Below are 13,017 nucleotides of genomic sequence, written 5' to 3'. Positions count from 1 at the left end.
TGTACCTGCGCATAAATACTTCTACGCATAGTTCTTTGATGGTTGACCGCACCATATTAATGAAGGATTTGAGCCCCCGGTTTGTCCGGATATAAACATGGCTGCTGGTATACCAACCCTTTCCCAGGTAAGCTGTGTTTTTTTTATTGTCTTAGTGTAAAAGAATATCACGATTGTGACATTTTGCGTTACTTAACAGCGTCTCATGTCATAGTCTTTTTCCCCATGAGATCTCTGTGATTTATTGGCGATCGTAATTTCATTTCACTATCGCAAATTAATAAGCTTACTGTACAAGGCAAAGATCGAGCTGAGTGTTGGAATTAAAAGGGGCATTGAATTTATGTTTGTGGCGCCTTCAGCAGACATCAGCTGTTCCATATGTCTTCCTTTGTTTAAAAAAAACTTGATTTTCAAATCACTGTTGTGAAGATTCCTGTGGATTGTTGAAACGGAGCCTTTTTTACTACTGTTGCTTCTGTGGCTTATCTAAAGTGAACCTCAATCTTATATTGACTGCAACAAATACACTTTGACTGTCCATTTGGTCGATTTTGCAAAAAGTGCTTGTAGGGCGATTAAATCCCGATGAAAATCGTCTTAAATTCACATGTGCTATTTTTTTCCGAGACGGAGTCTAGATCTATCAGCATCAACATGGTATAAAATCAATTAGTCCTTTGATTTAAAACAAATCCCGCGCCGCAGATCGTCTTGTTTCTTTCGTGACATCATGCCTTTACGCCCCTCTTATATCAAAATAGATAGAATATCTAAGATAATTTTCTTATCATGTGGTAAACGTTCACGCATTTGTTGTCTTTTCTTTGCTCAAAGCTCTCGGCGGGACATGCGACTGTCTATGAAAGTTTTTTCAGACAAGTAAGCCTGTTAATTTATAATGAATCCTTTTTTCTCTTATACGCGTGACTTACCTGTGCTAATTTTGTAATCATAGGGTATGCTATTTATATTATGACTACACTTGAAACACTCAAAAGTAAAAAAAAAGTTTCTTATACTTACACGTTATTTTGGTCAGTAAAGACCGTCAAATTTCATTTTGAAAGCAGCATTTATGAGATGAATCAATATTAATCTAACTGCCACCACAGGGGGCCCACACAACCTGTTTGTGTAGCCGATTGTTATTTTATAGTAAATGTACTGGATTTACCGTTTGCTTCACCTATAGCGATATATTGCTAACTATGTATATAAATCAATGATAAATAAACGTTGAATTACCTTACCTGTGGTGTATAGTCGTCCTTTTGCCTCAAAAGTGGTTTTTTGAGCGATTTTGAATGAATTTGAGTTCGCCGTTGACTGTTCCATATAATAGAAGGACAAGGGAGGAATCCTTGTTTTGAAAGGGTTCCAGCGCCGGAGCGATTTTCCCCCCCAAAATCCCACGTTCCGCTTTCAAACTTCGCAGCATAAAGGTCAAAAGATTCACGATTCTTCTCGTACCTTCCAATCGAAAATCCATCCAAACGGCCCGTAGCTAGCCCTCGAAGAAAATCAAAATCCCACAGTATCCGAGCGACTGGAATGCTTAGCAAGATTCATACGTGCCAGCCACAAACCGTCCCGCTGATTGCCTTTTTTTTTATTGGATGTCGTTAAACAAATGGTTAAATAATAACTGATGAAGAAGACTTGGTAAGCGTTTGTTGTTTAACGACACCCAATCAAAAAGAGGCAATCAGCGGGACGGTTTCTCGCTGGCACGTATGAATCTTGCTACGCATTCCAGTCGCTCGGATACTGTGGGATTTTGATTTTCTTCGAGGGCTAGCTACGGGCCGTTTGGATGGATTTTTGATTGGAAGGTACGAGAAGAATCGTGAATCTTTTGACCTTTATGCTGCGAAGTTTGAAAGCGGAGCGTGCGATTTTGGGGGGGAAAAATCGCTCCGGCGCTGGAACCCTTTCAAAACAAGGATTCCTCCCTTGTCCTTCTATTATATGGAACAGTCAACAGCGAACTCAAATTCATTCAAAATCGCTCAAAAAACCGCTTTTGAGGCAAAAGGACGACTATACACCACAGGCAAGGTAATTCAACGTTCATTTATTATTGATTTATATACATATATGCGATATATCGCTATAGGTGAAGCAAACGGTAAATCCAGTACATTTACTATAAAATAACAATCGGCTACACAAACAGATTGTGTGGGCCCCCTGTGCTGCCACTTGCTCTAATCTTCATACTCTTTCACTAGCCTACAAATACATAATTTGAACATAGAGATTAGACAGTGTATCAAGTAATCGCTTAGACAAGGTTAAAATCAATGGAATAGTGCAAAACTGTTACTCCAAAAAGTGGTAGCAACCACGAGGTGGTGGTTTACATGGAGTTCCAACTGTAGGTCTTTCACTGGGAAGTTTTGTGGTGTCTTGGATTGATGGTCACTTAGGTAGTCGAACATGGAGGTTCGTCAGTACTTATTCCCATAATACTTCCCAGCCTGTCTTCTCCATACCCCAGGGGGAATATATTCAACAAAGGTTCATACAGGGAAGCTCCCCCTGAGGTCCAACCCCTTACCATTTTATCACCATTTTCGACAGAAAAGGTAGCGGCCCTTTTGTACACCTTCTATTGACAGATGGCACCCCTTTCGCACACCTAGTTTCATGTAGTTTAGAACTTTGCATCTCTTTTAACTGCTTTAAGTGCAGTGTCTTTGAAATATGAATACATTACAAAGCCAGAACAATTTCTTGACTTTTTTCACTGTCAAAAAAATACATCTGTTAGCCCATTTGGGCTTCTTTACAGACCAAAATAAGAGATTTTCTTGCTCTTTCATGTATATGTTACCAGTGAGGCTGGGAAAAGGTACCCCGACTTTCAGGGGAGCCTTCCCATATAGGCCCTCGTAGAGAATACCTCCCCCACACTAGGCAATTTACCAGTTGGTCTGCTTCCAGATTTTCCTTTACTATAGTTTGGTCATAGCCTAGGGGGTGGGGGACAGTCCCCTACTTAACCTAGATGGGTGATGCTGCTGAACAGGGTTTGGTTTTCAGCATCTTGAGTCTTAATAAAAAGGGTAATACTATTTCACTATTTGGCAACTTTTACAGGGTGTGATTTTGGACCAGAAGCTTTAAAAGAGTGTGGAGGCCGCTTTCTACATGTACATTTGTGACACCAACCCTTTTTTCTAAAAAAATTGGTTCCATATGATATGTGTTTTTGTAAATTATGTAATTCTGTATGTATAACGAGACAAATTAGGATCTTAAAATAAGGTCTCTTGTCTTAAACAGGATAGCGAAATGAGTAATTTCTGTCATAAACAGGGTTAGGCTTTGAAGGCTTTAATTGACGGCACACCTCTACCCAGGGCAGACTTCTCTTTAGTACTCCCCCCCCCCCCGACCAGGGGCCTAGCCGTCTCCTTATAGCAGGGTAGATCAGCTAGGTTTTTATTAGGTTCTCACAGTGCAGATCTCAGGCATGTTTTAAACAGCGTAGCACATAATTTTATTTATTGTTAACAAGACTTATTCTGGTTAAAAAAGGCTGATGTTTCCAACACTGGTCAGATTGGTGCTTCAGATGCAGCAGCTTTCTTAAAAAAATCTGGTTTAAAGGAAGGTGTTCTACATAAGGTGAGTAGAGCATTTTTTCCAGAATTTCACCAGCTGGTTCTCTTGCTGTTGCATAAAAGGATGAATGTTCAACATCTAGCCAAAAATTCTGAGACAGACAACAGATGGAAAGGAGACTTACTTAATTGCAAGCAATGAATTGAATTAATCTGTTTGGTTACCTTTTTAATTTGCTTTTATCATAAGTGAAGATTTTGGAAGTTACTGGCAGTAAAAAGTTATAAATTTATGTTGTCGCAATATCTCTTTTCCTTGCAGATTTGGGAGCTCGCTGACCCTCAGGGAACTGGATTCTTAGACAAACAGGTAAATTAGGTAGATGCAAGAAGAAAGGAACAAGCCACCTTGCCAACCAGTTATTGTTATGACATTGATTTACGTGCCTGGGAAGCTTTTTCTATTATTATTTTCAAATTTTATGGAAAAATCTGGGGATAGCTTACAAAATATGTAGAAATAACATGTAAAGAGATAAACCTCCCTCATGCAGAATGTACAGGGTGCAAAGAAAATCATTTTTACAGCTTGCCATTCGGGCAAACTGCAGCTAGCATTTACTAGCCCAAATGTCATTACAACTAGCCCCAAAAGCTTTCTGATGAGTAGAACTGATTTCACAATTCTTCTGTTATTCAAATTGCTCAAAAAACATCACTTGTCCGTCAAAAACAGAATTCATTAGCCTGATAGCAAAATCCAATAGCCCTGGGCTATCAGACATTAAGTCTTTCTTTGCACACTGTGCCAAGCCAAGTGTCCACATCACAAAGGTGTATGAGCTGTAAGTAGATTTAGGGATTTATGACCAGAAGTTTACCATCTTTATTTGAACCAAGAGAACTGTTCATAGTAAACAAGTGTTTCTATCGTGGACATGTCCATGAGGAGAGCTTTGTTGTGTAATCCTTTTTTAAAACATTTGACTGGGTAGTACTGCTTCTAAGTGCAGACTTGTCATCATTAAAAATAGTGCAGATCAACATGCAGGAACATATATCCTGTAAGTGATAACCATTTTCTTTTCTCATTGACAGAGATTCTTCTTGGCTCTGAGACTGATTGCTTTGGCACAGAATGGAAAAGATGTCTCCCTGTCAAATTTAACTTTACTTGTTCCTGCACCTAAAGTGGTAAGCTAAGTGCATGATAAAATTATTCAGGATTTGTATGACACCATATTGCTGTTAAAACATTTTGCTATTAATTTTTTTTGTACAGTGAGCTATCAATCTCTTCATGTTCAGGAAGCAACAAATAATATAATTTATAGTTTCTTATGTACAGAGTACCACTACTTGTATTGTTCCATACATATGGTCTCTATAGGGACATAAACAGGTCTAGGACAATTCTGCTTATTCAGAGGGAATTCATTTCATACATTTCAGTAACCAAATAAAGAGTACCATGCCAGTGCCACTAAAAGTGCCTTTTATAAGTGGCTTTTTTCATACACATACAGTTGTAAAGTGAACATTGACATTCAGAAATACAGAGCCAAATGCATTGTCTTATTAGAGTTTTTTGTCAACATAAAATTATCTGTAGCCAGAGAAGATCATACAAGGTGTACAAATTGATCTGGTGAATTTTAAATCCATTACAAAAATTGATGAGGGGCTCCTTTACCAGAGGACTTCACCATAAATTTGCTTTGAATTAGTGGTTGACCATATGAGCAGTGACTCCTCATGAGAAGAGCTGTCATGTACTTGGAGGCTTAATACAATAAGTGGCAAACAGTCAAAGAGCACAACTGCCATAACATTAGCTGTGAGAGTGTCAATGGAATTATTTGTAATTAAATAAAAACAGTAAGATTGTGTCCTGCTACTGACGTTTTTTTTTCAATTTTTCCAGGAACTTTTGCCCCCTGCTGTCCCTCCCCCGCAAGAGAGCACTCTCTGGGCAGTAAAAGCTGCTGAAAAGGCAAAGTACGACAACATTTTTGAGGTAAGCCAGTTGTCCTGAAAACTTGAATTATTATACGTTTCTGAGAAACTGCCCACCCCTCCCCCTAAGCCCCTGAAATTAGGAAAAATTAGGAAAAACAGTAAAAAATACTATGCAAAGGTTCTGTCAAGACTTTTCATTTGATTATGGTAACACCATAGGATTTCATCCGCATATTATTTTACTGTAACTTGGTTTTGGGTGGAAAGGATTGATTATCTAAAGTTATTTTCATTTGGCATGTTATTTTAGGGCCTAAAACCTGTTAATGGACTCCTTCCAGGCGACAAAGTCAAACCTGTAAGTGAGAAGTTTTTAATTTATGTTATATAGTTTGACCAATAATCGTGTTTTAAGATGTAAAACATGTATCTGTCTGCATTTAGAATAAAACACTTAATAACTCTTTGTCCTGTTTGATATATTATGTGAACTTAATGATTACTGTTGTCTATGTATGTGGCAGTCAGTGGCTTGCTATGGCCCTTGATTATATTATAATTCTGTGGTTTTGTTCAACTTCAGGTGTTACTGAACTCCAAGCTCCCTATTGATGTACTTGGTCGAGTCTGGGAGCTGGCTGATATTGACAAGGATGGCATGTTAGACAATGATGAGTTTGCTGTGGTAAGGATGAAAGAGGCTACACTAACTGATATGCTAAAATATAACACCTAAAACAGTGCAAATCTTACCATTAACACTGCTGGACGTAGCCAGGTTTTTCCAGTTAAGGACTGTCCATCTTATAGAGTTATCTTCTGCTCAAACATCAGCTGTCCACAATAGGACAGGTTAGCCTAGTGTCACTTCCTTAATACAGATGCCAGGTGGTAGAGCCACGTCTCTGCAAGTACAGAGGTGTTCGTTGAATATTGATTGTATACAAGTCACTTTGACTCTGAAGATGACTACCACACAGGTTGTCAAAACGTCAGTCACTGTCAACAACAACAGTCCTATACAGGACTACATTCACCCGGACAATCGAACTCAACCTCCTTTTGAAATCACTCCTGGGATCAAAACCTTTCACATTGATTGTATGACTAATTTCAGTTTTTTTAGCCTCTTACCAAGAGATTCATTCTAAGCGCTTTGTCACATGTTCCTCTAGGCTTCTCTGGGCTAAGAAAACCACTTGCAATAAAGCCTAGATGCTTGTATTGTAGAGCTAAATTAGGAATTGTTTGGGATCTTTGGGACTTAGTTAACTGTCTACAACATAGCGATGTCATTAATATTATCAGTGGCGGATCCAGGGGAGGGGTCTGAAGGGCCAAAAAAATTCTTTTTAAGACCACCCCCCCTTATCTCAGGGTCTGGGTGACGGGGCCCCCCCTTATCTGAAGGTCTGGATACGCAACTGATTATGGAGTATCAGTTGTCCATAAGGAGAGTTTTTAGAGCATTCATACACCATCTTATGGATGTACTCTTTCTGATTTGTTTGTTTGTTTGTTTTTGTTTTGTAACAGGCCATGCACCTTGTTTACCGTGCCCTAGAGGGAGATCCTGTACCATTGACACTCCATGGCAAACTCATTCCTCCTTCAAAGCGAAAGTTAAAGCTGACATCATCAGCCCCCTCTTCACCGTCTCCCCAGAGTCACACCCCTCCTTCAATAAGCAGTTCAGTTCTCTCTGTTACAGTGAGTTGTTAGACAATATTTTATCTCAGTCAACTGTAAGTTGCTGCTTATAAGCTCCCCCACGTACAAGCCTTCTCAATTATAGGCCAATCTACCTGTAAGCAAAATAAAATGTTCGTGATTATTGCTAGTTTGCATGTGACGTCACGGCGGCATGTTGGTGGTCAAGAACATTTATCTCCTCTGGAACTAAACTCTATTTTCATGTAAATTCCCCAACATGGCCGCCTTGTCACATGGTTGCAAACCAAGAATATGAGCCCCGCAGACATAAGCGGCCCTCCAAATGAATTAATTTGATTTATTATGATGCTTTGAATCTTACATGTAATTGAAAACCAGTAAATGAATAACGTATTTTGATCAACACTGCTATGGCTTGTTTTGAAGCCCTTTTTCTACTGGTTATAATCTCCCCCTGGATATTAGCCCCAACGTTTATAAGCCCTCCAAAAACCCTTAGAAAGATAACTCACGACCTGTAACCAACAGTTTATGGTGTATTATATAGTTAGCAACGATTAACAAAGTTAGCAGTGTGTGTTTTAGCGGTGTTAGCAGTCTCCGTAAAAAAAATAAAGAAGATGAAGCTATAAACTGATAGCAGTCCCTCGTGCGAGCCAACGAGCGAGGCAAATGCGCAGGGAAGAAGACACGTGATACGTGGCCATTTTTAGTTTAGCATGTCAATTGTTCATTGTTAGCTAAACAGTTCAGACGTACCAGTCAGACTTGCTGTATACTTTGCAGACCTCTCAAGAAGTTCCGTGGGTGGTGACAAGTAGCGACAAGTCACGGTATGACACTATGTTCAAGCAGGCTGATAAGGATGCTGATGGACTTGTTTCTGGTAAAAGAAATTGTTGTATAGTTCATTTTTTTCCTAAACAGCATGCTCTCTCATTGGTTACTTCGAGGTCACATGACATCTAAAAATAAAAATTTTCCCCCAAAAAATCTGTGAGCGGGCAGCTCTGCAAAATCTATGACGTCAAAGGGTCAGGGAATGTCAGTGCATACGGACTGTAAAATGACCTGAGAACAGTATACATGGATCAATGCTTAAGGCTGGTTTTCACCAGTCTCATTAGCGTATCAGTAGACTCCCACACAGGACGTTAGAGAGTTTTAGCAAAGATGACGGCGACGGACGGGATAACGTCAAAAAAACAATAGAGCGTATTCACTCACGTGGCCAGCATCTATGCTAATTTATGCGGACAAAAGAACGTTTTTACATAATAAAAGAGTGAAATTCCCACAGGGTTGTCTTGGTACACCAACATTTCCGCCGTTTCATTGTTTTGGAACCCCAATAAAAGTTTGCACGTGCATCACGCTTTTTTGTAGGAGGACGTAAACAAGCGAGGACGAAATTTTCGTTCTTTTTCTAACATTGAGTGCAGTCCCCAAGATATAAACTTTACGGAAATTTGCCTACATTAGACATTTGCAACGAATTGGAATTTTAAAAAATCGCTAATTCATTTTAAAAGTGACGTTTTTGCTGCCGTCGCCGTCGTCGATGCTAAAACCCCCTGTTCTTCTGGCTCGTCATGCAATCTTCTAAGGAATGCGTGACGAAGCCCTAAGAAAGTCTAACAACGAAGAGCCGGAGTCATAATCAGAGGCGTTAAACGTCATGATCCCTTCAAAAACGGCTCTCCGCTTCCGGTTACGACTCCGCCGTTTACGATCTTGTGAAAACTGGAGGTAGTCAAAGGCCCAAGCAAAAGCGGCAGAGTAAGCCAATCACAACTCGTAGGGGCGAGCCTTGTGATCAGTTTGTCCTTTTGCTTCTGCTTCTGTCTCTGACAATCTGGTTTTCACTAGGTCTTTATTCAATTCGTTTAATATTCATAATTTTGAGAACTTGCTTTTTATACCTCAAAGAGAAGACCGTCATTATCGTAGAAAATTTTTGTTAGTTTGTTTAATGTTACCGATGATGGGCCTTAACAAGTAACGTAATACAGCGGACTTAAAAGACTCAGACCAATAGCCAGTTCCACATCAGAACATCACGGCCAACAAACATTAGTTTCCACAATACCAAGAAACACTCAAATTTCCCTTCTTTGTTGACTTACAGGAGAGGAAGTTAAAAACATATTTATGGCATCCGGACTTCCGCAACAAGTGCTTGCTCACATCTGGTAAGATAGTTGTCTTCCTCGTTTGTTCTCTGCTAAACTGCAAACAATCAAACTTTACGTTAGCCCTAAAAATGCTTCAGGTGGTCATTGTGCGTCCTACCGCCACGTTCACGCGCTTTCCACGCGAGAATCCAGGTTTTTGTCGCTTTTGCGCGTTTTGAGAAGCGATTCTGTTTGAAGCCGGCTGGCTGTTTAATCAGTTTTCTATAGTCATTTGCTATGTTTGAAAACACCTTTACTTTGCCCAGACTCCCAGTTCTAGTTTTATTCATAACTTGAACAGTTAGAACCACGTTTTATGCCATGTAGTGAGGAGTAGAGTGAGGAAATGCTGGTAAACGGTTTTCGCTTGAATTTTGCCAAGTTAGGTCTCTACAATACATTAATCCTGTTTGGTGTATTTGCGATTAAAAACAGAGGGCGAAACTGAAAGATGAAGGAGAACTGAAAGAACTGTCCCTGGAACTGAAAATAACGTGATACAATAGGCCATTTCTGTACCTTAACCCTCTTTTCAAAACGAGGTCTAATGCATGGTCTGATAAGAAAATGATTTCTATCCTCGTTCAAAGCAACGTCACATGAAAGATTTTGAGGGAAAGATTTTTGTGGGGTTTTGGAACTCGAAAAAGGCCTATTGTGACCCAAAACTACTGAAATACATAATTAACACTTTAATCTACGTGAAAGGTTTGAACCCAGGAGCCATTTCAGAAGCACATGTGCGGTAGCCGTCTTCCGAGTCAAAGCCGGTGACTCTGAAGATGACTACCGCACAGGTTGTCGAAACGTCAGTCACTGTCAACATCAGTCCTATTCAAGACTACGGTCACCCGGACGATCATTAATACTCAAACCAATTACTTTAATCTCCTGTTAAGGGGGCTCTGTGACGTGACAAACCAAGGCCGTTTGAATTCTGAACAGTTTTCGTTGGCCATGTACCTTATTCATCAAAAAGTCATGGGAGTCGATCCACCACAGACTCTTAGTGCAGAGATGGTCCCGCCCTCGATGAGAAATGGAAGTGCTGCCACGCCCACGGCCACAGGGGAAGACAGGGTAGGTGTTACTGTAAGATGTTACTGTTAATCTGGGGAGAGGTGTGGAGTGGGAAAAGAATCACCAGGTATGGGCGGGGATCGGCGGCGTGCTGCGACGACATGTCATGAAGAAAACCTTGTCGTGTGTACTGACACTGCGGTAAGTCACAAGAATCAAGGGTCGTGAATGATGCTCTCTTATTGGTCCGTTTTGATTTTGTAGTGGGGACAGGGGCCCGTTTCTCGAAAGCCCCGATAATTAACGGGCCCGTAAAGCTGTTGTTGTTTACATGCAAGATAGAAGTTTTAATAGTTTTGCATCTAACATGATTTTTAGTGAAACAAAATGGAGTAGTTTCCTAGCCAGGACCCGCGCCCTTATTCTATGGCCCGAAAAGTTACCGGGACTTTCGAGAAACGGGCTTCAGATCGTATCAAGCGCACACACGGTGGGTTACTTTGTCTCTGCGACTCATTGCACAAAATTAATCCTGTTTAGATTTATGTGGTATGTCACTGCAACCAAATCTTTGTCACCACAACAGTATTTATGGGTTTTTCACGCGAAGGAACTACTGTAGCCGGCCAGCAACGAATTGATGCAAAATGTCGCCGAGTGCTGTGTTCAGCGGTTAGCATTGGATTCCATCTACCCGAAACCCCTTGGATACCTTTCGAAGTTTACATAACGTAGTATTACTCATTGCTTCCACAGTATATATCTACAGTACAAGGGAAACCAAAGCTTCAAGAATGTGTATGCTTCTTAAGGTGTCCAAAAGGTTTTAATTGGTTTCAGGCCAATGGGACTCATTGCTAACCTTGTTAGTTTTACAGACGCCTGATGGTGCGTTTCTCTTGTTTACGTAATTGACCTCATCAACGTAAACTCAGTTTTGTGTGTAAAAGATAAAGGTTCATACAAGTTTTAGACTGTAACTTTGAATAAATATTAAATAGCCCTGTTGTGGTTTCCTTTTAGCAGGACGGGACAGCTGCTGGAAGCGTTGTTTCAAGCCTGAATGATTTTAGCGCCATCAAAGAGCTTGATAAAATTAGCAAAGAAATTGAAGAATTAGGGAGGTAAGTTATAAGTTTTGGTTCTCTCGTTTAGCAATTTTCAAAATTGATACTTAACTGTTCTATGTGCATGTTATTTCTTTAACAGAGAAAAGGCCAATCTACAGCGTGAAATAGAAGAAAAAGAGGACATGATTAGACAAAGAAATGGAGAAATACAGGTATGGCTCGCTATTGATATATCATTAGTGACGTAAAGCATCATTCACGGTAAACTGTACCATTGCCAATAAAGTTTTGTTGTTGTCATTTACTGCAAAACTATCACGTGACCGTTCTTCATTTTTTAAGGTTGCTGCAAACTTTTCCTTTTTAACACATCTTGCCAAAAATATGGATTCTTAATGTATCCATTTACTCACCAAGTAGTCTCCATTGGACTCCAATACACAGTAGAACTATCTTGTGAACATTTTGCACACACGTCGATGTTACAACAGTTCCCTATGTGCCTTCTAGCGTAGAGAGACATAGTGAAGATGATGATGATGATGACGATGACATTGATGATTATGATAAAAATGAGGTGCAGGGGGGGGAGGAGGAGGACAATGACAATGACCATCATCATCATTATCATACAAAATTGTACTTCATTTGAGTGTCAATGTATTTAGCACGAAAGTGCTAACTGAGGTTCCCTGCTAGCAGAGGTCTCTCTCCTTTCTCTCATTTTTGCCTCGTCGTGAGAGACCTCTGCTAGCAGGGAATAACTGAGGGCACTATTTCTACGTCTCCTTCTAGAGACGGGACCGCCATTTTACCGAAGGTATAGCCGGTTGCATGGCAAAGGCAGTACCTTCATTTCTCAGTTATTTTTGAGACACCCGCGACCTTCCGCTTTGCGGTCAAGCACTCTACCGACTGAGCTAATCCTGCCGCGGTGAAAAGACCTCATCGTCATCAGCAGTATCATGATAGACGTTAAAACCATAAATACTTAGCTTGGAAAGAAAACAAAGGAAAGTCAACGCTGTGCCAAAAGAAAATGGTTCATGGATAAGCTGAAAACTTACATTATATGTTGTTTATTTGGGCACAGAATCTACAAACTGAGCTGGAGAAAACCAAAGTAAAGTACCAAGAATTAGAGAAACAGAAGGCTGACGCTCAGAGCAAACTTGATGAGTTGGACAAGGAGGTTAGAATGAAAGATGTTTTTTTTCTGCTGATGTGTTGTATCGTGACGGATGTTTGAAGCTCGCGCACTTCGCATGCGACCATCCTCGCTTTTGGCGCCATGCGCATTGCTAGCAGGGAATATAATTAAGAGAGAGTGCAAAACGATTTATTTGCTGTCAAAAACGTATAATTGTGGTATAAACGGTGCAGGAGAGTAATGGCTGTTGTACTTTTATTCCCAGAAAGCCAAATATGAAGAGATGCTGAAGGATGCCAAACAAAAATGTGACGAAGAAACAAAAACTGTGAGTATTTTGTTTTGACTCCAGCCTTCCCTTTACCTTTTTGTTTTTGTTGTTGTTGTTGTTGTTGTTG

The 13,017-nt window shown here is 40.2% G+C and overlaps 1 protein-coding gene across 3 annotated transcripts in view; it reads left to right on the top strand.

The window, feature by feature from the left end:
- The first annotated feature begins 83 nt into the window (after nt 1-83).
- The window catches only part of LOC140921351 (epidermal growth factor receptor substrate 15-like 1), a 62,724-nt gene continuing 49,790 nt past the window's right edge, over nt 84-13,017 (top strand). For 2 of the 3 annotated variants that reach the window (XM_073371353.1, XM_073371352.1), the window contains exons 1-16: nt 84-127; nt 838-882; nt 3,547-3,636; nt 3,895-3,942; nt 4,671-4,766; nt 5,497-5,589; nt 5,842-5,889; nt 6,115-6,216; nt 7,068-7,241; nt 7,992-8,091; nt 9,334-9,397; nt 10,279-10,459; nt 11,423-11,523; nt 11,609-11,681; nt 12,563-12,661; nt 12,885-12,947. In XM_073371353.1, the coding sequence (XP_073227454.1) occupies nt 98-127; nt 838-882; nt 3,547-3,636; nt 3,895-3,942; nt 4,671-4,766; nt 5,497-5,589; nt 5,842-5,889; nt 6,115-6,216; nt 7,068-7,241; nt 7,992-8,091; nt 9,334-9,397; nt 10,279-10,459; nt 11,423-11,523; nt 11,609-11,681; nt 12,563-12,661; nt 12,885-12,947 (1,407 nt within the window). In that variant the 5' untranslated portion in view covers nt 84-97. The remainder of the gene's footprint in view (nt 128-837; nt 883-3,546; nt 3,637-3,894; nt 3,943-4,670; nt 4,767-5,496; nt 5,590-5,841; nt 5,890-6,114; nt 6,217-7,067; nt 7,242-7,991; nt 8,092-9,333; nt 9,398-10,278; nt 10,460-11,422; nt 11,524-11,608; nt 11,682-12,562; nt 12,662-12,884; nt 12,948-13,017) is intronic. The other variant, XM_073371354.1, reaches the window with a different exon arrangement.

The sequence above is a fragment of the Porites lutea genome, chromosome 12 (assembly GCF_958299795.1).
Source record: "Porites lutea chromosome 12, jaPorLute2.1, whole genome shotgun sequence".
In the NCBI taxonomy this organism is placed as follows: domain Eukaryota; kingdom Metazoa; phylum Cnidaria; class Anthozoa; order Scleractinia; family Poritidae; genus Porites; species Porites lutea.
This window is presented reverse-complemented; position numbering and strand designations above follow the sequence as displayed.